This window comes from Echeneis naucrates, chromosome 16 (assembly GCF_900963305.1).
Source record: "Echeneis naucrates chromosome 16, fEcheNa1.1, whole genome shotgun sequence".
In the NCBI taxonomy this organism is placed as follows: Eukaryota; Metazoa; Chordata; class Actinopteri; order Carangiformes; family Echeneidae; genus Echeneis; species Echeneis naucrates.
In genome coordinates, this window is record NC_042526.1 from 15,868,153 (window position 1) to 15,892,701 (window position 24,549).

The 24,549-nt window shown below is 43.7% G+C and overlaps 1 protein-coding gene across 2 annotated transcripts in view; it reads left to right on the forward strand.

The window, feature by feature from the left end:
* reln (reelin) overlaps positions 1-23,000 on the forward strand; it is an 87,748-nt gene extending 64,748 nt beyond the window's left edge. Inside the window, exons 21-65 of one of the 2 annotated variants that reach the window (XM_029522708.1) lie at positions 84-276; positions 1,041-1,153; positions 2,767-2,904; positions 3,073-3,259; positions 4,312-4,517; positions 4,635-4,806; positions 5,069-5,275; positions 5,378-5,613; positions 5,775-5,932; positions 6,015-6,222; positions 6,334-6,410; positions 6,923-7,081; positions 7,221-7,415; positions 8,250-8,523; positions 8,648-8,788; positions 8,884-9,061; positions 9,182-9,266; positions 9,380-9,562; positions 9,732-9,900; positions 10,034-10,139; positions 10,261-10,487; positions 10,632-10,855; positions 11,020-11,170; positions 11,282-11,540; positions 11,650-11,899; positions 12,015-12,183; positions 12,347-12,487; positions 12,701-12,878; positions 13,494-13,687; positions 13,780-14,030; positions 14,184-14,338; positions 14,476-14,690; positions 14,845-15,022; positions 15,133-15,308; positions 15,417-15,523; positions 15,603-15,845; positions 15,949-16,124; positions 16,203-16,276; positions 16,885-17,046; positions 17,186-17,343; positions 17,596-17,815; positions 17,963-18,160; positions 18,458-18,556; positions 20,536-20,541; positions 22,204-23,000. In XM_029522708.1, the coding sequence (XP_029378568.1) occupies positions 84-276; positions 1,041-1,153; positions 2,767-2,904; positions 3,073-3,259; positions 4,312-4,517; positions 4,635-4,806; positions 5,069-5,275; positions 5,378-5,613; positions 5,775-5,932; positions 6,015-6,222; positions 6,334-6,410; positions 6,923-7,081; positions 7,221-7,415; positions 8,250-8,523; positions 8,648-8,788; positions 8,884-9,061; positions 9,182-9,266; positions 9,380-9,562; positions 9,732-9,900; positions 10,034-10,139; positions 10,261-10,487; positions 10,632-10,855; positions 11,020-11,170; positions 11,282-11,540; positions 11,650-11,899; positions 12,015-12,183; positions 12,347-12,487; positions 12,701-12,878; positions 13,494-13,687; positions 13,780-14,030; positions 14,184-14,338; positions 14,476-14,690; positions 14,845-15,022; positions 15,133-15,308; positions 15,417-15,523; positions 15,603-15,845; positions 15,949-16,124; positions 16,203-16,276; positions 16,885-17,046; positions 17,186-17,343; positions 17,596-17,815; positions 17,963-18,160; positions 18,458-18,556; positions 20,536-20,541; positions 22,204-22,300 (7,693 nt within the window). In that variant the 3' untranslated portion in view covers positions 22,301-23,000. The remainder of the gene's footprint in view (positions 1-83; positions 277-1,040; positions 1,154-2,766; positions 2,905-3,072; positions 3,260-4,311; positions 4,518-4,634; positions 4,807-5,068; positions 5,276-5,377; positions 5,614-5,774; positions 5,933-6,014; positions 6,223-6,333; positions 6,411-6,922; positions 7,082-7,220; positions 7,416-8,249; positions 8,524-8,647; positions 8,789-8,883; positions 9,062-9,181; positions 9,267-9,379; positions 9,563-9,731; positions 9,901-10,033; positions 10,140-10,260; positions 10,488-10,631; positions 10,856-11,019; positions 11,171-11,281; positions 11,541-11,649; positions 11,900-12,014; positions 12,184-12,346; positions 12,488-12,700; positions 12,879-13,493; positions 13,688-13,779; positions 14,031-14,183; positions 14,339-14,475; positions 14,691-14,844; positions 15,023-15,132; positions 15,309-15,416; positions 15,524-15,602; positions 15,846-15,948; positions 16,125-16,202; positions 16,277-16,884; positions 17,047-17,185; positions 17,344-17,595; positions 17,816-17,962; positions 18,161-18,457; positions 18,557-20,535; positions 20,542-22,203) is intronic. The other variant, XM_029522707.1, reaches the window with a different exon arrangement.
* The last annotated feature ends 1,549 nt before the right edge of the window (positions 23,001-24,549 follow it).

The following is a 24,549-nucleotide window of genomic DNA, read 5'->3' on the forward strand; positions in this document are numbered from 1 at the left end:
CCACATCAATTTTCTAAATGTGGTGGCTCTATTGTTGTGTTCCACAGCATCTGACCTATAATCTCCTCCCTGTTTTACTCCAGTTTCTCTGGTGAGCCCAGCCCTGGCTCAAGTATTCGTTATGTGGAAACCCAGTCAATGCAAATTGGAGCCTCCTACAGTCTGCAGTTCTCACTGGTCATGGGTTGTGGCCGCGAGCCGTCCCCTCACATTGACACACAGGTCCGCTTGGAGTTCTCCACCAATCATGGCCTCACCTGGCACCTTGTCAAAGAGGTAAAGAGCTTGACATGTATTCACCTTTGTATCACTGTCATTAAGTGATGGTTGACGTCCTACCTCTTTTGTTTCAGCAGCTTGACTCACACCTTTGTTTATGACTGAAACTTGTCAAAGTCCTTCTGGAGAGAGAAGGAAACATATAATTCATTCATGATCATGAATATTGATTTGCCCATTACAGCCTCGGTAATAATGTGTAAATAATGAGAGTCCTTAAATGTACCACTTTGTTTCAGCTAAGAAATTATCTCAATTACTTTTTATCATCCTGCTACTAGAAAATACATGACAATACTTGAATCAGCAAGCAGATTATCTTCCTATGATTCAACAAAGACTTTTTGTAATCACAACAGGCTCATAAATATTCATAACGAAGCAATGTATCTGCCAAGTTTAGCATTGCCTTTGGAATTGAATAGAGCATAATAAGTCCTCCATCCGTGAATTTCCTCTTATTCTCTCTTGTTCATAAAAATGCTGTCAATCGGGAAGTACAGAATGTATCTCACTGAATGTCCTTTACTGTTAATCCTTTCTTGTCTTCCAGACTTCAAGGTCAGAAATACTGTAATCCTAAATTAATCTTTTATATGCATCTAGTCTGAGGCAAAGAATGTCTGCTATATATCATGCTTAAAGATTTTTTCCTCAATCCACAGTGATAGATAAACAGCACATCATCAATAAATCAATCTAATCAACATTTAGCACAGACTGGGTGTATTGTAATGACACCCTTCATTTTCTGGATTTAGGCCTGTCTGCCTGGCATGCCAAGCTGCTCTGAGTTCACAGCGCCTAGTGTCTACCATCCATCAGAGTTCAGAGACTGGAGGCGGATCACTCTGTCTCTGCCTCAGAAGACATGGTAAGTATCACAAATCTGTAGAATAGACACAAAAGAAAGCACTATCAAAGAATCCTTTGGGATAATATGTTCTCTGATATTGGAACATTAAAGCAAACCCTTATATTACAAAGCATCTACACATTATCATTGGCTGCATGTCAACACACATCTGTAGACACACAAACTACTCCACTTCAAACATGTGCAGAAGAATATGAGAAGAAACCAGTTTTGCTCAAAAGCAGTTCACAGTGATTAACATTGGACATCACACTGGCTTTTCAACTCACTTTCTTCTGCACAGAGGCACATATCGTCACTAAGAATACAAACAACTGGCTCTGGCTTTTACATTTGATATGAAATGTTAGAGGAAGCAAAAGTCTTTGTTTCTGTGTAGCTCCAACTTAATTACAAAAATACTGCCATTTGAATAACTCTGTGGTTGTGGAGAAAAGGATTTTAGCCTTTGGCCTTTTGGGACCATTTCGTGAGACATGACAGTGTCTGACTTGGGTGGAATATGGTCACAAATATTTTCTATGGCTAAGTGGTCCCTACTTAGCATTAATAATTACTCGAATTTAATGTAAAAAAAGAAATGCTCCCAAAGAGGGGAAGGATGTAAATGATAAGTGGGATCCCACCAGCCCAAGTTTCACTTCTTTATTTGCCACACCATCATACTAGGTGTATGAGCTCAGCTAATCTGACCAGCAAGGTTTATCTCACAGCTCCTGATACATGGATATACCACTCGCACTGTTAAATTTGTATACAAATAGAGTAATTCTTTTTGGCATTGGTCTAGATTAATTATTCACTTTAAAGTGCAACAAGAACTGAACTTTTGCGAGGAAAATATATATTGTTAGAGCTTTTGCCAACTCGTATATCAACTCCAACAATCATATAAACCTTTCACGCTGAGCCCTGTGACCTCCACCTCCATTTCATTTTTAATAAGGTGATCTAATCTGCTGCACTGTGTGATGAGAGGTCATAGGGTCATGGCAGTCAATGAAAATAAAACAGTCATGGGTAGCTCTATATGACCAGGAGGTGGGCTGAGATGATATAGGCCACCAAATCAGCAGATCAAAATGCTCCCAGCTTTATAACCCTGAATATACCTGACTATCAACTCTTCCACTGCCATTTGTCACTGCTGGTCATGCAGTAAACAGCAAACACAGAATGGTGCTTGTATGTACACACACTGGGCACACATTCACAACCACAGCATTCCTTTAACAGAGGTGATGCCATGATGCTTTTGCCCTTTCTCTGATATTCATTGCACACTAGCACAAGTCCCACATGTACACATAGGAATGCACACAAACACACGTGATGGAGGTTTATCTTCAATTGCTGGAACATTCAATCCACAAATCCTGATTGCCAGTGGAGAAGTATCGTAGTGACTGTTACAGTGATATGATCAACATATTAGCAATCACTGCCAATCATTTGATTTCTAAAATTATCTAATATTATATTATTATTTTTTTTATCAATTGTGATTAAGAAGTGAATGACAGCATTGCATTTTTCTGCTGTATTACATTACATACAGCTCCAATAGAGTGGATCGAAAAGGGATTTGTCTGTGTCCCACCTGTCTTCAGGTCCAGTGCTACACGGTTCCGTTGGATCCAGAACTACTATGGAGAGCAGGATGAGTGGGCCCTGGATGACATCTACATTGGCCAGCAGTGTCCTAACATGTGCCATGGACATGGCTGGTGTGACCATGGACACTGCAGGTCAGCCTTCACACACAGTCACAAATATTATTGTTATTTATTACTTTCTCTGTCACTCAGAGTGGAGGCCCATAAATATCTTTTGATGAATGGCTGTCGGCTCCATATTCAGTCATAGAAGTTATAGTTCCAAAGTTAGATAAGAAGTTCCATGCTCTTTTCTTGTAGATGTGATGATGGCTTCTCAGGGACAGACTGCCAGCCCTCCTCCCCACTTTCCTCAAGTGTACTCTCTGACTTTGAGTCCCAGGATGCGCTGTTGGCCACATGGCAAGAAGTGATTGGTGGAGAGGTGATGACACCTGACATGGGCTGTGGCGTGGTCTCATCTGGATCATCCCTGTACTTCAGCAAGGTAGAGCATCTACAAAATAGCTTTTTCTTCTCTTTAAGTATATTGTGTTTTTGGTCATTTGGGGTCTTTTGTCAGTTATTGGAGTATTTTTTGGTGGAAACCCAGATCCAGTTGTGGATCTAGAAACAATTAATGTTGTGAGATTGCTACATATTTTTACTTCTCAATGAGCAACTTCCTTTCTTACTTCGTAGACAGAAATTAGTCATCTGAATGCTATCATTATGTTTTGGTGCAAATCCAGCTCCAGATATAAAAATATTTTTTGTGTTATTAAATAGACCAATTTCAAAGATTCTGCAAACTTGGCAGAGTAAGAATTCTCTTATTCCTTCCAAATTTTTTACAACCAAAATCTATTGCCATCTGACATCTGAAATGTCTACATCCTTAAACACCAAACAGATCCGAACAGTTCTTGGAAATCATTTAGCCTTAATAGTAAAAATTCCATCTGAAAAGTTTCTTTAATGATTGACAGCCATTGGTCTTCCCAGCTACTTCCTTGTAGTAGCTTTTTTACTTGCTAAAAGCAAAATTTTGTCCAGATGTCTGTCATCTCCTGCAACATTTATTTCAATGAAATTATAAAAGATAAAGTGCCGTACAACATTGAAATATATTTCCATCCTGTAAACCTCTGGGTATTACTATCTGATTGGATGGAGGATGCACACAGTGTTCAGACAGCTGCACAACTTTCATACATTTTAGCAGCCTCATTACTTCTAAATTGATCACATAGTCTCTGTTGTTGCAGCTGTTACCAGAAAATAGCTTCTCCCATTTGTGGCAGGAACATTTATTCATATATGCTAGCAAAGCCAATATGTATATTAGTTCAATCACAACTGGGAATACAAAGTTTCTATTCAAAGAATGTATCGCCACAAAATACAAACCAAGAGTTTGTGAGTGAATATTTGAAGTTGACCATAATAAATTGGAACTGGGACATCTCTAAAACCTACTGAAAAATTACCCGTTTTATGTCAGTGGTAGTTGTTATAACCTACTTAATATATGCACATGTACATTTGTGTTGCCATCAGGCTGGGTTGAGGCAGCTGGTGAGCTGGGATCTGGACACTGAATGGGCAGAGTTTGTGCAGTTCTACCTGCGTGTGGGTGGAGACTGGGCAGAGTGTAACCAGGCTGACAGCAGGGAAGAAGGAGTGCTGCTGCAGTACAGCAACGATGGAGGAATCAGCTGGGGTCTCATTGCTGAGATGTATTTCACCGACTTCACTAAACCACGGTCAGAAGGGGGAAGAGCAATATGTTGCATTTTCACAAAGGATGGATGTATTTATAATTATGGTATACTTTGAAGGAGAACTGTCACTAACTAACTTGTCCCACCTACCTTTCTCAGCTTTGTCCACTATGAGCTTCCCCTGGCCTCAAAGACGCCCTCCACAAGGTTTCGTTGGTGGCAGCCTCTTCACTCTGGGGAGGGCTATGATCAGTGGGCAATCGACGATGTTATAATTTTGTCAGAGAGGGAGAAACATATCATACCCATGGCCAATCCTACTCTACCACAGGTCAGGAATCAGTCTGAGAAGCTTTTCCTGTAACATGTAATTTGTGCTCTGACCTTGTGCAGCAGACCTTGCTTCATTGTGAGATATTACTTCTTTTGTTGTAATGGAAAGTGTCAGCCAAACTGAGATAGGACAGCTATAAAATCATGAATCTTTGCAGTAGCACATCCATTTATCTCACAAGAAATATGTTGCGCTGCAGACATTGGTGCCTGCTCACACAAAACACTTCACTGAACCGGCCTGCTTTGGGTCTCCTCAGAACTTTTATGAGAAGCCTGCTTTCGACTACCCTCTCAACCAGATGAGCGTGTGGCTAATGCTGGGTAATGAAGGTATGGAGAGGGAAAGCAACAACAGCTTCTGTGCTCCCACACCTTCTGCCATGGTGTTTGGCCGCTCTGACGGGGATAGAGTCGCGGTCACAAGGGACTTGGCCCTGCGTCCTGGCTACACACTTCAGTTTAAGGTGCTCAAACGGCGAGTGTAAAAACTAGAAATCATCAAAAAGTCATTTTAGTCAGATCAGAATTTAATTGTTTCAATTTCTGTCCACTGCCTCTCCTGTCAGTTGAACATAGGCTGTGAGTCAGAGTTCAGTGCTTCTGCTCCAGTCCTGCTGCAGTACTCCCATGATGCTGGTCGTACCTGGGCCCTGGTGAGAGAGGGCTGTTACCCAGGATCCCCAGGGGTAGGGGTGTGTGAGGGCAGTGGTCGTGAGCTCAGAGAGCCCACTGTCTACAACACTGGAGACTACGAACAATGGACCAGGGTCACTGTGGTCATACCACGCAATGTGGCAGCCAGGTAGCTATGGTAACAAGTATGCAATTAGATCTGCTAAGTTAAATAGGAAAAATAAGAAGTTTGTTTATTATTATTACTAAAATACTGTTATTTAAAAATGTTTTACTAGTCAGTTTAAATTTCTGCTGAATCTCTGTCCTAATGTTCTTCTCATTTTCCAGTAAAACCAGGTTCCGTTGGTTCCAGGAGAGCAGTTTGTACAGAGATGCCCCACCTTTTGCCTTGGATGGAGTCTACATCTCTGAGCCCTGTCCAAACCACTGTGGGGGGCATGGAGATTGCATCTCTGGAGTCTGCTTCTGTGATATGGGATACACAGGTAAATGACTGAAGGGAAAGGAAAACTTTTTTTGAAGGAATGCTTTTCTATTTTCATGGTATGATTGCATGTTTTTCCACAGTGGAGCAGGATAGTTGCGTACCATCAGTAGCAAGTCCCACAGAGCTGACTGAAGGCTTTGAGGGGAAGCTGAGCCATCTTTGGCAGAGTCTAAGTGGAGGACAAATTGGAGGGGGCTGTGGTATCATTGGTGAGGGCAAGGCCCTTTATCTCAGTAGCCCTGGAAGGAGAGAAGCACACACAGTACCTCTAGACACTACCAACACACGGTGAGTCCCACTATGAATCTTCATTCAAGTGCACTGAACAACAGTTCACTTTCTGTATGATTCTGTATGTATACTGTTCAAACTGAAATTCAAAACATCATTTACATACAGGCTGGTTCAATTCTACATCCGAATTGGTAGCAAGAGTTTGGGTCCCACTTGCACAAGGCCTCGCTCCCGCAATGAAGGTAACTGTCTGTCTTTATTACTGCACTGAGGCCCTCTGCTGCATTCATGTGGCTGTTCCCTTACAGCGCAATCTGGAGAGGGCATCTCCACATCTAATTTGGCTCATTTCAGTCTGTTCCATCTCACTGTGTGTCTTTGATCAGCCTTGTGATCCAGCCAAGGGTGTGTAGGAACAAATCTGATCCTTATCATCTGTGTTTTTTCTAATGAAGAATCAAAGTCTTGCTTTGTCTGTTTGGTCTTTTCATCAGTCAGCAGATTGTGGATCTCTAGCCTGCAGAAGCACTGAAGGCTGAGTCTGAGTCTGTTTCTGCAGCATCAGATAAAACCTTGCCAGCCTTTTAAACAGCCTGTCTGTAATAATTAGGGTTTCTAGATTATTTGCTCTGTTTTTAGTGTATTTTATTCTATTGTTTCTTTTCACTTTCAGCCAAACCTGCCCTGTTTTGTATCAATTAAAAATAAATTCCAGACTAAAAAGGCTGTCCATTCTGACCTTGTTTCTTTTTAGGTGTGATTGTCCAGTTTTCTACAAACAATGGTGTCCAGTGGCAGTTCCTAAGAGAGTTAGACTTTAGTTCCTTTCTGGAGCCTCAAGTAGTAACAATTGAGCTGCCACCTGCAGCCAAAACCCCCTACACAGTGTTTCGGTGGTGGCAGCCACAGCAGGGTAAGTGGTTGACTTGGACACTGTGCTACAGAGAGGCACATAAAAATATAATGTACTTTTATACTGTCCTTTTTTTTTTTTTAAATCACAATATATTTTTTTTTTTTCTGTTTTTTCTTCTCTCTCCCCATCCTGGTAGGGAAACATTCTGCCCAGTGGGCTCTGGATGATGTCTTAATTGGCATGAATGACAGCTCCAGAACAGGATTTCATGACAAGTTTGACGGCACAACCCCTCTGAGACACAACTGGTACCGCATTCAGGGTGGAGAGGTGACTGTGGACTGTTTGTCTCTGGACACAGCACTTACCTTCAATTCAGAGGCCATTGATAGTGAGTAACACTAACACAATACTGTTCATAAACACATACACTTGGACAATCGTACAAAACTGCATGCATCAAAAATAAAAGAGTACTTTGGCACACCCTCACCAAAAACTCTCTCCAATACACTTAATTGCTGACCACTTCACTGAAGATGCTGCATTTGCAGTGAGCAGCTGAAGTTAATGAAGTGGGGTTTTCAAAATGTGATAGCTCAGTCACCTTGCATGATGGGAAAAAAAAAAAAAGTAAAATACACATACATTTTTGGACATATGTAATAGACCACAGACATATATTGTATGTGTGCACACTCATGCTGAAATAAACCACAGAAGGGGCTACACAGGGTTCTCACAGTATAATGCACACACAACAGGCTGAAATCAAATCACCCATTTACTGTGGCGCAGTAGGATCGGCATTATTAATGAGAGCAAACCTGATTGAGCATCCTGTCTGTTAGTTATGTTTGCATCAAGCTGTGAGCAGATTTACTTTGCACAAATATTACATTACAATTACGACCATTCATTAAGCATGCAAAGTGGGAGCAATTTGGCAACACATCTATAAACAAAAGGCTCCCATGTTTCCTCTGTGGACATAAAGCACTGATTGTCAGACCTGATGGCTGTTCTTATATTTTCTGAAACATAAACACATTTCACACATAACTCAACATATTTTAATTTGAATCCAGACAGGACGTGAGTTATCATTTAGCGTTTCACTGACAAGGAAATTACATCATGTAAATTCAATGCCATCAGTTGTTGTAAAACAATAAGACTCATAAATTCCTGCGCATGTAATGTTACTTTCACACTGTTTCTGCAGAAAAGCCAAGATATGCAGAGAGCTGGGACTTTGAGGTGTCAGGCTCATCATTCCTGCAGTTTGAGCTGAGTATGGGATGTAGTAAGTCCACGTCCTTTTCCCACGGTGTTCGGCTGGAGTACTCCACAGACTGTGGTCGTCACTGGTCTCTCATCACCCCAGAGTGTGTCCCCCCAGCAATCGGTTGTGCTGGGTATACTCAGAGTTCCATCTATACTTCGACCCAGTACAAACACTGGAGGAGGATCACCGTCTACCTACCAAGCGCTGCTAAGTATGCTTTTTTTTTTTTTCTTTCTTTTTTTTCTTCTTCTTTTTAACCCAATTTTAGTCTGCAGTTTTAACTCAAAGGGCAAAAGTTCCTACTTTTATCTATGACTTCTTGTTGACTCCCACAGTTCTCCCAGAACTCGATTCCGTTGGATCCAGACCCACTTCACTCCAGGGGCAGAAGGATGGGCACTCGATAACGTCTTACTTGCCCCTGGCTGCCCCTGGATGTGCTCTGGACATGGCCTATGCGACAATGGACGCTGTGTGTAAGTAAATCCAGTTTTTATTTCCATTTATTTTAGAACTACTTACTACTATAACTACTAAATATCACAAATAAGTGGTTCCCTTTATCTTGTAGGTGTGATAAGGGGTACGGAGGGGCACACTGCGTGCCTTTATCACCTCTGCCATCTGTACTGAGAGAGGACTTCAACGAGAACCTACAGCAGGAGACCTGGCCCGAGGTGTACGGAGCAGAACGGGGAACTCTGAGTGGAGAACCTCTTAAATCAGGCACTGCCCTCATCTTCAAAGGGGTAGGGTTCCACACATCATGCAAAGGAAATTAGTAACAATAATTATTGTGGTAAATCACATAGATATTGCATGAAATCTTTACTGGCCAACAATGTAATCTTTTATTGCCTTGTCTGCAGGATGGTCTGCGAATGATAGTGTCAAGGGATTTGGACTGCACAAACACTCTCTATATCCAGTTCTCTTTTAAATTCATCACAAAAGGTACAACATAATAACATTTCTATCTTCTTTGTATTGCTGTATTTTTGTGCGACACTGGTTAGGATTGTGTTTTTTAAAATTGATGTAATGGTTCATCTTTGGGGCTTTTCCAGGCATCCCAGAGCGCTCCCACTCAGTGCTGCTGCAGTACTCAGTGAACGGAGGGATCAGTTGGCTGCTGTTGGATGAGTTTTATTTTCCAGCCTCCACTGACACTCTGTTCCTCCACCTGCCCCTGCCAGCTAGTGCTCAGACCAATGCCACCCGTTTCAGACTATGGCAACCTTATAACAGTGGTGAGTGTAGACATTATGTGAATGTGCAATGAAACTGTTTAGATCACTGGACTTTTTACTTTTTACTTACTTTTTCAGATTTTTTTTTTTTTTTTTAATTTCTTTTCATTTTGGCAAAACAATGTCTACAACCAGTGTTATATAATCTCCACAATCTTTTACCCTTCAGGTAAGAAGGAGGAGGTGTGGGTGATAGATGATCTCATCATTGATGGCAGCTCCTTACACAACCCACCAGTGGTAGTAGACAGCTTTGAGGAAGGCCCCAATGAGTCCAACTGGCTGTTCTTTCCAGGAGGAAACACTGGCCTTTACTGCCCCTACCAAAAGACTGGCCTGTATGGAAAACAAGCACTTAAATACAAAACCTGACATATTGCATATTTTGTTTTCCAACATCTAAGAGCCCAGTGACGATGAAGTGTGTCTGTGTGTGTGTGTGCGTATTTGTGTCATGTGTGACTGGTGCAGGGAGGAGGATGAGTCAGCCCTTGTGTTTGTCTCCAGTGAGCTTGGAGAGCACTCTGTTACCACCAGGGACATTGACGTAAATGAGAACACTATCATCCAGTTTGAGGTACACAAACAGACCCTTGATGACTTATTTTCTAAAGCAACAATCAAAATACTTCTTTAAAAACATAAATCATGGTCAACATCTTTTCTCTTTTTTTTCTGTATATTTATGTTTTTTTAAGATCAATGTGGGCTGCACAGCTGAGAGCTCATCTTCCCACCCAGTGCGTCTTGAGTTCTCACGGGACTTTGGTGCCACATGGCACCTCCTGGTACCGCTGTGTGCTGGTGGGCCACAGCCGTCCTCACTTTGCTCCACAGAGCTCCACCCTGCAAGCATTTATTTCCCTGGGACAACCCAGGGCTGGAGAAGAGAGGTCATTCATTTTGGCAAGCTTCGTCTCTGTGGGTAAGGCCTGGCTACATCCAGTATAGCACACGAGCAAAAGAAACTGTTGAGGAAATTTGTCTTAAGTCTTTGAATTGCCATATAAAATTCTGCTTATGTCTCTCTTCCTCTCACTCTTATCTTTGCGTTTTAACCTCCAAACAGGTCAGTGAGGTTCCGTTGGTACCAAGGTTTCTTCTCAACTGGTTCTGCTCCTCCAACATGGGCACTAGACAATGTCTACATTGGTCCCCAGTGTCAGGACATGTGTAATGGCCACGGGGCTTGTGTCGGTGGCAGCCACTGTGTGTGTGACCCTGGCTACTCTGGATCTGACTGTTCTGTGCCTGATACTCCAAACCCAGACTTCCTCAAGGAGGACTTTGAAGGTATACCAACACGCAAGTACACACAAGGCAACATAAAGGAATTTCTTGTATATTAAGCAATTTTTATTGTATTTTGACTTTTGATAGATTAACTAGCTATGTAGTATGCGTTCATGTTTTTTTGTTTTCTTGCTTTGTGCTCATGCATGCATTTCTGTCTCAAGGTGGAGCTGTAGATACTGACCATTTCAGACTTCTCAGTGGTGGTAAACCATCGAGGAAGTGTGGTATCATGTCCAGTGGGAACCACCTGTTCTTCAGTGAGGATGGCCTGCGCATGTTGGTCACCAATGACATGGACCTGTCAAATGCCAGGTATTGCTACGGCTATATAAACACAGGAAACCACTCACCAACTTCACTAAAGTGTGTGTTGATTTTCCAGTTTTCAATAATGAACTATGTTGTGATGGCCATACGCTGCAGGTTCGTTCAGTTCTTCCTTCGTCTTGGCTGTGGTAAAGCAGCTCCAGATCCTCGCTCTCAGCCTGTTTTGCTGCAGTTCTCTGTGGATGGAGGTCTCACCTGGGGACTCCTCCAAGAATTTCTCTTCAGCAACAGCAGTAATCAGGCTCGCCTGGTGGCCCTGGAGATACCACTGCGTGCCCGCACACCTTCCACTCGCCTCCGTTGGTGGCAGCCCTCTGACAATGGACACTTTTATAGTCCATGGGTCATTGACCAGGTATAGTAAGATTAGATCCAATCAACTGCCCATCCAGGCATAACGCTTTTAAGCATTTTCTGTCAAGCGTTGAAACATTACTTTGTATTAGCTATTCAATTCTTTGCAGGTGGTGATAGGTGGCAGTGCCAGTGGCTGGGGACCTCTGGAGGATGATTTCTCTTCCATTGATGGTCGCTCATGGCTCCTTCACCCTGGAGGAACCCGAATGCCTGTTTGTGGCTCGGATGGACCTGCTTTTGCATTCATCGAGAAGTCCAACACTCGTTATGCTGTTACCACTGACATTAGCTTGGGTCAAGATGCCTTCATCCAGTTTGAATTTTCTGCTTCCTGCTCAGTCACCAACTCCTGTTACTGTAAGCTGTTGATCAGTCAGAATAAATCACAATTATTGACTGCATGAGAAAGTTGTTTGCAGATTCATGAATATGCATATTGTTAACAAAGTGTGGTTCTGTTCTTTCTATGCAGCTGTAGAGTTGGAGTATTCTCTGGATCTGGGTTTGACCTGGCAGCCTGTGGTCAGAGACTGTTTGCCTACAAGCCCTGACTGCTCTTCCTACACCTTGCAGAGGCTGCTGGTTTCTGACACTTACAACAAATGGGGCCGTATTACCCTGCCCATTCCATCATATGTCAGGTGAGTACTGCCCTGTATTTGACTCAGTCACATCCTTTCCAGATTCTGTTTCTACATTGTATTGATTTTTTAAGTCTACAAATAACCATATGATAAAAATCACTAAATACAATGTTGGGATTTTTAGTCCAGGTCTATAATAAAAATTATTTGCTGTCTTTAGGTCTCCTGCTACAAGATTCCGCTGGTTCCAGCAGGCTCCCTTTGACAAGCAGCAGACGTGGGCTCTGGATAACCTGTACATCGGAGATGGCTGCCCAGATATGTGCTCTGGACATGGCCGTTGTCAGCAGAGCTCTTGTGTGTAAGTACTGACTGCCCCTAGCATGCATACACCAAGGGTTTTACAGTAAATGATAAAGTAAGAAAAATGCTTTGTATAGTATTTCATGTATTTCATATTACTTATGCACTGTTTTTTGTTGCATTGCATTTTGGACGTAATGTTTTCATTTGATCATGCAAAGACATTTATTAGAATATGAGAGGGTGCATCTAATTCCACCATCCTCCCCAGGTGTGATCCAGAGTGGGGTGGAGAGTACTGTGACGAGCCTGTGGTTCCTCTGCCCTCTCAGCTGAAGGATAGCTTCAGTCGTGCACCATCACTCGGCCACTGGCACACATTAACTGGTGGAAAACTGAGCACTGTGTGTGGAGCTGTGGCCTCTGGAGCTGCCCTGCACTTCAGTGGTGTAAATATTCACTTTTATTCTTTTCTTGGCCCAGGCTTCATTTCCTGGGTCTTGTGATCATAGAATGATGAGGCACACCACACCTTGTTGAGTGGAACATGCCATGTCCCTCTCACATTTTCTCCTTTTCTTAATTCTCTGGTCATTTTGATCCGTAGTGGGTCAGAATACCCCCATTAAACAACCTCACACTTATACATAACTTCTGGTATAAAGACTGCTAAGGCAAATCTCCTGGCACAATAACAATAATAAAGACGTCTGAAAAATGTTGCTTCTAGTGATCTACTGAGTAAAAGACCATTAAGTATGTAGGTTTTCCATTACAAATGGATACCTATAGACAGGCTGATCTTAATGTGGAAAGAGACGCTCTAACATGATAAATTATTATGGTTATGTGATTAATGGTCAAACTTTACCCAGTACATTCATGTGTAGGATATATATAACTAAGTTTCAAGATTGTGTTTATGTTCTCATAGTGTTCTCATATTTTAGAGTGATATTAAATACAGAAATTGAAAGAGAGACCAGAGATGGAAAAATATCTATCCCTCTCTGCGAGGCTGACAGTCTGAGCCTGATTGACTCACACCATGTTTTTTCACACAGAGTTGTAGCCGCCAGCTGGTGACAGTGGATCTAAACCTGACCAATGCAGAGTTCATACAGTTCTACTTTATGTACGGCTGCATGATCCCACCTAGCAACCGCAACCAGGGTGTACTGCTGGAGTACAGCTTGAATGGAGGAATCAACTGGCACCTTCTGACAGAGATTTTCTATGATCTGTACACCAAGCCTGGGTAGGCTTTTCCTCCTGCCACACTCAGACATGGCAACTTTCGTGAAACCGAGTGGACAGTGAAGCAAACATTACCGCTTTGTCTGTGTTCAGGTTTGTGAATGTGCTGCTGCCCCCTGCTGCCCGGCAGGAAGGGGTGCGTGTTCGTTGGTGGCAGCCACAGCATGAGGGAGCAGACCACAGCGATTGGGCTCTGGATAATGTCCTTATTGCAGGCTCAGACCCACGAGCACAGATATCGGACACATTTGGAGGAGTGGCAGTGCCCAACCATGAGCGAACTCCTGCTGATGAGACGTCTGGGAGGATAGGTCAACTGAACGAGCAGGAAGAAACACCCATTGGTATAACAAAACATAGCTCAGGGAGCTAAATAAGTGCCACAACTGAAGATCCTACAGAATGTCTTGTTTTTATTGCATTTTAAACCAAATCCCTTGGCCTTTAACTTTTTTTTTTTTTTACCTCTGTCCATGTTTCTCTTACTTCGTTCTCAGTGAGTGATCACTGGTTGTTCTCAGAGGACTGCTCAGTGCAGCGTTTCTGCAGCTCTCCTGATGGTGTGATGGTGTGTGGAAATGCTGATGGAAGAGAGGTGTATGCTGTCACACATGATATTATTCCTGACAAGGGCTGGGTCATGCAGTTCAAGGTAACTAAAACTAGCTTAAAGTGGCAGCAGGTTGTATATCTGCGGTGTTTAAGATCTATTCTGTAAGAACTTCATTGCTGAATGAATTTGATATGGAGAAATAACCATATGTCACCAATATTGGCATGATTATTTAGATCGCAGTTGGCTGCAGTGTCCCAGAGCGTCATGCAGATCGGCAAGTTCATGTCCAGTATTCAGCTGATTACGGAGTGACCTGGAAGTACCTGGTGCCACAATGCTTGCCTGCTGACCCCCGGTGTGGTGGTCAGGTCTCACAGCCGTCAGTCTTTTTCCCAGCTGAAGGCTGGAAGAGGGCAGTCTATCCTTTGCCTGACAGCCTTGCTGACACGTGAGTGCCTTACGCAAAATGGAATTCTACCTCATATTGAATGTGACCAGCATTACATGCTTGTCCTAAATTATTGATGAAATATTAAGACCACTGTTTGTTTTATGAAACTTATGTACTTGTTGTTTTACTCATCTAATCTAACGCTTCACAGTGCGGTTCGATTCCGGTTTTACCAGCAGCACTCAGACATTCAGTGGGGTGTGGAGAACTTTTACATTGGCCCAGCGTGTAACAGTCACTGTGGGGGACATGGGGACTGTCTGGATCAGCGCTGTCTCTGTGACCCAGGATTCACTGGAGCAAACTGCTACGCCAGCACTGCTCTTAAGGTGAATTAATGAGTCAAATTATACAAAACTGTCAAAAGCAAAAAACAATATGATGCTTTCACATTATATGTTTGAGATGATCCATGAATCCGTGTCGTGGATTTTTGTAGGCTTCTCTGAAGGAGCGTTTTGACTGGGAAGGGTCTGCCGGACCTCAGTGGCAGGTGCTGGAGGGCGGCAGGCCCTGTACTGACTGCGGTGTGTTGGTAGAAGGGACTGCCCTGTACTTTGGAGGGGCCGATGCTCGACAGGCTGTCACTGCTGATCTGGACCTCCGTGGAGCCAAGTAAATTCTAAACCTCTGTTAGATGTTCCCAGACGCAGAGCCATTTTCTGCCCATCTGTAAATAGCATGCTAGCTGAAGTGTGCTTTAAACTACATGTCTTTTGATAGGTTTGTAGAGTATTGGGCCAGGATTGGAAGTGAAGATAACATGACTATGTGCCATCGTCCAACGTGTCGTAAAGAGGGAGTGTTGCTGGATTACTCTACAGATGGAGGTGGACTAACAACATGTATGCTACATTGCATAGTATTTTTTTCTTTAATTTTCTCATTGCATCATCATTGTTTCTTCAGGCGTGTCCTGGACGCTGCTGCATGAGATGGACTATCTGAAGTATGTGTCAGTGAGGAGAGACTACATTGTCCTCCCAGAGGGAGCTCTGACCAATGCTACCCGCCTGCGTTGGTGGCAGCCATTTACCATTTCCTCCGGCCTGGCCAGCCCCAGCATGGAAAGAGCCCAGTGGGCTATAGATAACATTTTGGTAGGGGGCTCAGACATTAACCCATCCACCCTGCTTGACACCTTTGATGACGGTGAGTTTGTATCTGCTTATTTAATCACGACCTGACAGCTAAATTTATATTTTGGAAATCACTGTGACTTTTACTCCTCTTCTACTTCTTTGCCTTTTACCAGAGGGCGTTTCCCATGAGGAAAGCTGGAGTTTCTACCCTAATGCTGTACGCACAGCTGGCTTCTGTGGAAACCCCTCATTCCACTTGTACTGGCCAAACAAGAATCAAGACAGGACACACAACATCCTGGCCACTCGAGAACTCATAGTGCAACCTGGCTATATTCTACAATTTAAGGTACAGAAAACAAGTTGATTCGCAGCAATTCATCTTGAATACAGTGTTTTCAGTCCTTGACACTTCTCTCTGTTGTAGATTGTTGTTGGGTGTGAGGCAGATACCTGTGAAGACCATCATTCTGTCCTGTTGCAGTACAGAAAGGACGCAAGGTAAAAAAAAAACAAGAGAGGCATGCTTTAAATTTTGAGATGGGGAGCTCATAGTAAGTAACACTATAGGTGGAATAGTTCCTCTTAGCTCGAAGGTACTTTTTACTACCTCGTGTCTGTTTTGGTTCTCTCTCACCAGTAATGCATTTTTTTGGTCACAGCTAGTAGTCGTTTTCAGAGTGCAAACCGACTGCACACTCCTTGTCCAGCACTGCAATATTTAGGGAGTGAAAAAGTTACTAGCAACTTACTAGTTAACATAATGGGTAAAAATCACAGATTACAGTTCTGTGGTCATTCCTGCTGTCCAAGTTTACAGTCAAATAAAAGACTCTACAGCCATGATGGAAATACACAGTGATTAATGTTTACTTCATTCAGAGAAGACACTGGGACCACGGCTCTGTATAACACATGTATCTGACCTGACAACCAGCCAGAGAATGTGGTGCCATGATATGACTTCATCATTACCAAACAGCAGAATCAAAGAAAAATATCTTCACTCTTCATCGATTATTTAAACCTCATTACTATATTTAGGAATATTATGACTGAAAAGTAAATTAATATCTTTATTTTATTAATTTTAAATGGACTATTTTCAGATCCGACTCATGGCAGCTGGTGCAATCAGAGTGCCTCCCCTCATCAGTCAACAACGTGGGTTGTTCCCCCTTCCAGTTCCACGAGTCCACAATCTACAGTCCAGTCAACAGCTCTGCATGGACAAGGGTCACTGTCCAGCTGCCAGATCACGTCTCCTCAGGGTAGGAGCACACATATTTTAGGTCCTTGGTTTGTTTTGTCTCATTTCATGTTTCTACACATATGTGTAGTATAATGGGCAAAAATTGGGAGTTTTGGTGTAGTTTTTTAACCCCTTAATGATTTGTGGTACATTTCTAGAGCCACACAGTTCAGGTGGATTCAAAAGGAGGGGACAGGAGAGCGGCAGAGCTGGGGAGTGGACCATGTTTATATTGGAGAAGCCTGCCCGGGGCTCTGCAGTGGTCACGGCTACTGCACAAGTGGAGTAGTCTGCATCTGTGATGAGGGACACCATGGTGGGCCACAAACAGCATATTACATTCAAACTAATAAATAATACTGCAAAACACAGTATTGTATTTCTCCTTACTAAAGATAATTGATTGAGGTGTATTTGTGAAGTGAGTGGAGTAAACATTCAGGATAACACTGTACAAAGTGTCTGTCACAAATAACCCTTGCTGTGTTCACGCATTTCTTTCAAAAAGAGTGTAACCTTCAATCCACAAGTTTCATCACTTTCTCCCCGCTTCCTCTCACTTGAACAGGTGACGACTGCTCCCTCTCTAGCAGTGACCTGCCCAGCTCCATCAAGGACAACTTTGAGTCTGGCAGTGTGTCTCAAGAGAGCTGGCAGCTGATCCAGGGGGGTGGAGTAGGCAGCGGCTGTGGGCAGCTGTCACCGCATGCCCATGGAGATTCACTCTACTTCAATGGCTGTAAGATGAGGCAGGCAGTTACTAAACCGCTGGACCTCACTAGAGCCAGGTACAGGTACTTCCAAAACATATTGTACATACAGTAATTATTTAAACCTTCCAACATGTCAAAGTTTTGGAAAATGGTCCATTGTCTCAGGGTTAATATTTAATCTCTTTAACCTGTCTTTTTCTTTTCCTCTTTGCCTCCTTGCAGTAAGATCATGTTTGTGCTGCAGATTGGCAGTGTGGCACAGACAGACAGCTGTAACATAGGTCTGGATCAGACCGACACAGTTGACAGAGCCGTGCTGCTGCAGTACAGCGTCAACAATGGAGTCAGCTGGCATGTCATCGCCCAGCACCAGCCCAAAGACTTCATAAAGGCCCAGAGAGTGTCCTACAACATTCCACTGTGAGTGATGCTTACAGATGTCCAAATACAAGCGTTCAAATAAACCATCATTGTATGAGACACCCTTTGTAGGGGCCTCGTAGGAACTTCCAGATTTGTAAATAACTAAATCATGAACAACGTGTCATCATTTTTCTTGGAACAGTAGTCAAGAAGTAGTCACACAGTCAGTTTGAATAGGTCTTTCTTATAAACAAATTTTCTAGGTGAAACGACAAAACAAATGTCGTCAATGTGTTTCACTGTGAAACTGTGTTGATGTTGGCTGACCTAACAATCCTTCCATGGTTTCTCCAGAGAGGCGAGGGTTAAAGGGGTGATGCTGCGATGGTGGCAGCCACGTCACGATGGTGCAGGACATGACCAGTGGGCATTGGACCATGTGGAAGTAGTTCTGTGAGTACCCAATTCCCAGCCAGCACCGGCCCCCCCCAGACTGGCCCCCGTCTCTCCCTCTGCCTCAGCCTCACCTGTGAAAACAGTCCTCTCTTCGCCAAACAAACACAGAGATACAGTACACACGTAAACTGTAAGCACGTCTACATGTAAGCTGCTTACCTTCGACAATTTACAAGCCCTCACCTGTTACAAATGCCCATCACAGCTTCTGATTTCAGGCCAGCAGAGTAGAAAGATGACTGCAGGGTGCTTGTGGAAGGTTCTGTTTGTCGATGTCTTTGTATGCCAGATCAACTGCTGCTGTCAAATCATCATATTTTCAGTGTCTTGTAGAGCCAATGCATCTATGAGAAAAACAACAGTCAAGAATGAATGAACTGCTGTATTTTTCCACCGAAATGTCGAAACAGACTAAAAATGTGCTTAAAGCATATCAGATTAATCATCTTGAAATCATCTTGAGATTAAACAACTGAATTTAGAATTTCCAGTGTTATTCGAAAATGTTTCAGTTTGTCTTTAGACTGCAGGACTCATTAGAGGTGAAGCATTCATTCATTTATCTCTTTACAGTCATCGCCCATTTGCCGTTAGGGCCTCTGCTAGTGGCTCTTGTGGCCATTGTGGGGCGTGGCCAACAGTGTTGAAGCCAGATCATACACAACACATTAACAGCTGCTTCACTGACAATCTGTCTCTGTTCTCCTGTGAAGTCAGCATTTTGTTCCATGTTTTTTTTCACATCCATTTCATGCAACAATGGTTTCTGTACAGGGAATAAAATGTGAGAGATTCTTGAGTTTGATTTGATGGAACTTGAAAAACACTCTGGACTGATTCATTGATTGTTTCTCTCTTTCTTTCCCCCTTTTTACATTTATGTTTTTGCATTTTAGTCTGTAGCCCGCAGCAATACACATTTTCTCCATGGGGAAGTCAGATATAGAGCTTAAAAGAGGCAAAACTGGACATTCTGCAGGGCACTGAAGATGTGAAGATGGTCTATACTCAGCTAGCATATCATTGACATGGCAATACCATCAAGCATTTTGAATGCATTTTCTGCATGTTGATGTGGGTATCAGAGCAATGTGCCCTCTGATGTGGGGGCCGATTGTTCCTTTAGATGTGTACCCTATGCATTTCAAATGCTGCATACAACTGTCATGACACTGATATTTCATCTACAGTTGCACACACAAACACAAACACACTTAATCATACACTTAAGCCTAACCTGAGCTGTCCCTGGTCTACGTGGCCGTTACCTGTCCCACGCCCTCACTCGCACTTGCACGGTTTTCAACAGTGTCTGCTGAACGAGTAACCGTGATCCTCACACTTGGCTCTGTTGTTTATTTCTCTCTGTTCACCACTCCTCCACTCCTTCACATATTCTCCCTCTCACTCCTATACCTGCTCAATCTTTCCTCCCTGCTGCTTAATGTCACCAACGTGTTTGATCATGTGGTCATGCTCCCTCCTCTGCTTGTGCCACATTGTATCCTACCTTATGCCATCCTCCTCCTCCTCCTCTTAATCCCTCTCTCTTTCCCTCCTTTCTTTTTCTTGCCATTCTGGCACACAACGGATGGATTACTGCTGTATATCTTGCTCTCTGTCTTTACCTCTACCTGTGTTTTTTCTGTCTTTCTCTCCATCTTTGTCACATTTCTTTGCTTTCTATTTCTCACTCTCGACCAACTACTCTTCTGCTCTGTGTTCTTCTTTCATTTTCACTTTCTCTCATTGTCTCCCACTAACATTCACTTCTTCTTTGAACCTCTGACTATCTTTCCTCTCTTCTCCCTTCTCCCCTCTCCCCTCTCCCCACTTTGGGCCCCTGCCTCCCCAGGCTGGGGCTCCTACCCCCCCAGACCTTTCTGCGAGACAGCAGTCCCCTCCTCCTGCCTCCCCCCTCTCGCGCTCTAACCTCTGCTCTCTTCTGTATTCTGCTCCCTCTGGCATGGCTGTAGCGTCAGGTAAGTTATCCGCCTCTTCCCGAATGCAGCCCCTCCCACATCCTTCCCACCCTTTCCTCCCCCCTTACACTGCACACCCTCCCTCAGTTTCACTGAAACACCCTTCTTCATCATCACCACAGTCATCTCCATGCCCCCGCCTTAACTCGAGCACCAGGCAGGTCAACAAGCAGACCAGCTGCCCACAGTGCCCAGGTGGAAGCTCATTGATAAATGATCCAACACAAAGAGAGGGAGAGAAAGCTCTGAGCACAGAAAAGAAAAAGTTCAACACAATGTCACCAGGGAAAAGATTCCTTTGAAATGGCTTTGATTTTGAATTTTAAATCTGTGCAATCTTTCAGGCATTTTTATTGCAGGTTGTCAGTGGTACTGTGTTTGTGTGTATACATGTGATGTAATCCATCACTATACCTGTTTCTGTTTGTATTGTTTGGGTTGATACCTTGGATACTGCACAAGCTGTTGTATTGTTTTTGACATAGATTCCACTTTATAATACACAAAATCCATATAAGTCAATGATCCTGTGAGAATCCAATAGTTGTTGTGGGTCCAGACTTGTATCACTCACAAGCCAAAGCACAAAAAGGGCTTATTTTTTTTCCCATCCCTACACCAGCATCAGTTGCAATGCAGCGCAACTTGCACCATTAAACACAAATGAAGGCACAGTTGGCCGGAGAATTTCATCTAACTAACCTCCTCCATCCAGCTCCGTGCATGGCTTTGTGGGACCGACTGTTGCGACAGCTCTCCATCCCTTTTTCACTCATGGCTGTCTGTCTGTATGAGGACAACAACACATGACTGAGCCAGGAACTCCCTCAGATTTCTGACCAGAAGTCAGAAACGCACAAACACATACTCTCACTAATCACAGGCGTACCAGCCATCCTGCCCATCCACCTTCACAGTTCCACCTCAACAGCCATTGCCATTCCCTTCCCCACCCGTCCTTATTCCCCCTGCTTCGCAGAGGCCCCTGCCTGCCCTGGCTGCACTCCTGGCTCATTGGCACCGCCCTGCTGGATGGAAGAGGCAATGAACAGGCTAAGCAAGAGTGACCTCCACAGCTTTTTTTTTTTTTTTTGTCTCACTTAGTTCCAAAACCACCCCTTCTTTGCTCATAACTCTGCACTTATAGCCTTGGTTTGTTTGTTTTGTTTTTTTTGTGTCTCCCAGTGATGGCTGTTTACTCTGACCTCAAACACTCAGAGTAAGAGCCCCCCCCCCCCCCCCCCCCCCCCCCCCCCCTATTATTTGAGAAAGTGTGTTTGTAAAATCTATGTCCCATGTCTCGTCCTGTGACACTTTGTCTGCCATTGACTACACGTAGCTAGTTCCGCCATGTTCACTGTGTAGCTGCCTCTCATTTGTGGAGAACATAAACAAATCCAGTTGTGTAGAATAGTGCCACCCATTCTCCGAGTCATGAGACCCATACAGGTGTTGAGTGTTTGAGGTTATAGCTGAAATTTGATGGAAAAGCCAGCATGAACCCAGATGTGAGAGTGTACAGGAGCTGCAAATGAAGTGTGTTTGCGCGCATGGATGTAAAGGTGTGCATGGGATCGTGTGGATTTTTAGTGCCCTTTTCTAGGTCGCTAATGTTCATACTTTTCTTTCCCATCCTCTTTTACCGTCTTTGTATCCCTGCAGCACCCGTAAACAAAACTACATGATGAACTTTGCCAGACAGACCGGCGTGCGCCACTACTACAGCCGTAAGAGGCGGGCACTGCGACAGCGTGCCTGAAACCAGCCAGAAGGGTTTCGCCCTCTGACCTGCCAATTCCACATCGACCCACCACACCCATCCTTTCCCTGATGACATATCGCCCTGTCGAGTCCTTTCCACCAGTGGATTCCAGTCAGCCTTAGGCGTCCCACACCCATCTTCCCCTGCTCTCTGCCAGAAACACGGCCATCCAATCAGTTTATGCCAGCCAACCAAGGCCTTCCCAACCTAACGGGTTGACGGGAATGAAACTCAGAAGAAAGGAGCGAAGTGGCCATTTTGTTTACTTTTTTCCATGGACAGTCGGGGTTTCTAGTTGTTTTCTAATTGTTGCTGTGGTTACTCTGAATCCTGTTCCGACCTGCGATATCCCTCCCCCTGGCTTACTTACCCATCACCCCCCCCACCCTGCTTTTCCTACCACACTGTGAAATTGAGAGATAATTTATCACTGCTGAACTGACCAGCCGATTGGAGAGTTGCCTCCCACTTCCATTGAGCCGTCGGGGGGAGGGACCACTCCACTGCCGCCAACTGGTACGCCAGGAGAAAGACCATGATGATGAAACTGACCATGAAGAAGAATAATGGTGATGAAGACGAAAAAAAAAAAGTACTGTGTTCTTGCTGTTCTGTGTGTCTGTGAGTTCTTTTTGTGATGAGTTGACTGTGGTGTTCTGATCATTTGTTTGTTTGTTTTCTACTAATTCATATGCTTTTAAGCTGGGAGGGGAGGGGGGAGGGGGGAGGTGGGGGGGTGGGGGTTGCTTGGTTATGTTTCCTTTTCCTCATTTATCCAAACTGGAAGTGGGCTGGGCAGAAAAAGCCTGGCCTCCACAGCAAGATGGGGATGAAAGAATGATTTGCACGATGGGAAAAGGAAAAAATAAGAAAAAAAAAAAATATGACTGAACAATGGTTTTTGTTTTGTTTTCTCATTTTTTATATATGTTGGTTCCCGAAAAATACAGATATTTATGGTAAATGGTTCTTCACGTAACCTATTTAAGATGCACTGTGCGTGAAATCTGTATGTTATTTTTTAGTGTTAAGTTATTAGGCAGTTGAGTCAGGCTCGTACTGCATCATCTCCCCTTTTCCTTCTCTTACTTCTTCTCTTGTGCTGTTTCCCCCTCCTTTCATTCTCTCTCTCTGCTGATTTCTGACCCTGGAGGTGAGGCTCTATTAGTGTTGTTTTTTGAAGTCTGTGTAATATGGACCCTCTGCCCTCAGTGTAACTCCAGTATAGCAATCTCCTGTATATATATGTATATCCACTATGGGAAAACCCAGCAGCCTTATAAAAGGGAAATAAAGAACTGTCCAAACCTCATACTGTACACATTGCTTCAGACTCTCTCTTTCATTATTTAAAGACAAGGCTGGCATTACTCTGCGTACGTCTGTGTGTTACACTGAAACCTTCCCGTGTCTCCTGGGAATCATGTTTGGCTGCAGATTAATATGCATTTTAAAGCATTTACCATATAATAGGATGGTGAATGTTGCTCTGGCTGAATCAGTTACAGTGCTTTGGCGTGCTGTGATACAGAAACATATCAGTGGGCTCACCACTGGGTTTTCATCAGGTATTTGACAACTATGAAGCTCCATGGGGCAAAGGAATGGTTAATGATACTGAAACACAGACAGCACTTATTTGTAGGTCTGGTTTATTGTTAGTTTTGGTTTCTGCCTGAAACACATTGATAGTAAGAAAGACTGAATTACCACCCTTCCCTGGTGTGGGGGGGTGAATATAAATACATGAAATTCAAATAATTTATTACAGACATTAAAAAAGCTGATATAAAACCTGATGCTTCCAATCAGGGTGCTGTTCAAAAATATGCCATGCGCACACACTTTCTTCAGACTGGACATTTATGACCCTGCAGACCTTCAGCATTACTCAGTGCTGAGGCTCCAAAGAAGCTTGGTCCATTAAAACCATCAATAGCGTCGCACACCGGGAGTCTGCGCTCACAAGTTTCCAGCTATCACAGCTGCAGTAACAACCGTCAGAGTGATGGCAAGGAGATTGGCTGTGATAGTCAAGCAGGAGTTGCAGTGCGGCTTGTCACAGCAGTCGTAGCTCATGGTGTAGACAGTTCCCTTGAAGCGGACTTTGTGCAGCTGACTGCAGTCCTTCGCTGCCATGCAGCCCCTTGCCGAAAGGGCACTGTGATTGCCATAGCGACCATCTGCCTTAAAGCACAGCTCATGAGGTGGGCATTCTGTCAAAATGAGCTCGAATGGTTCCTCCT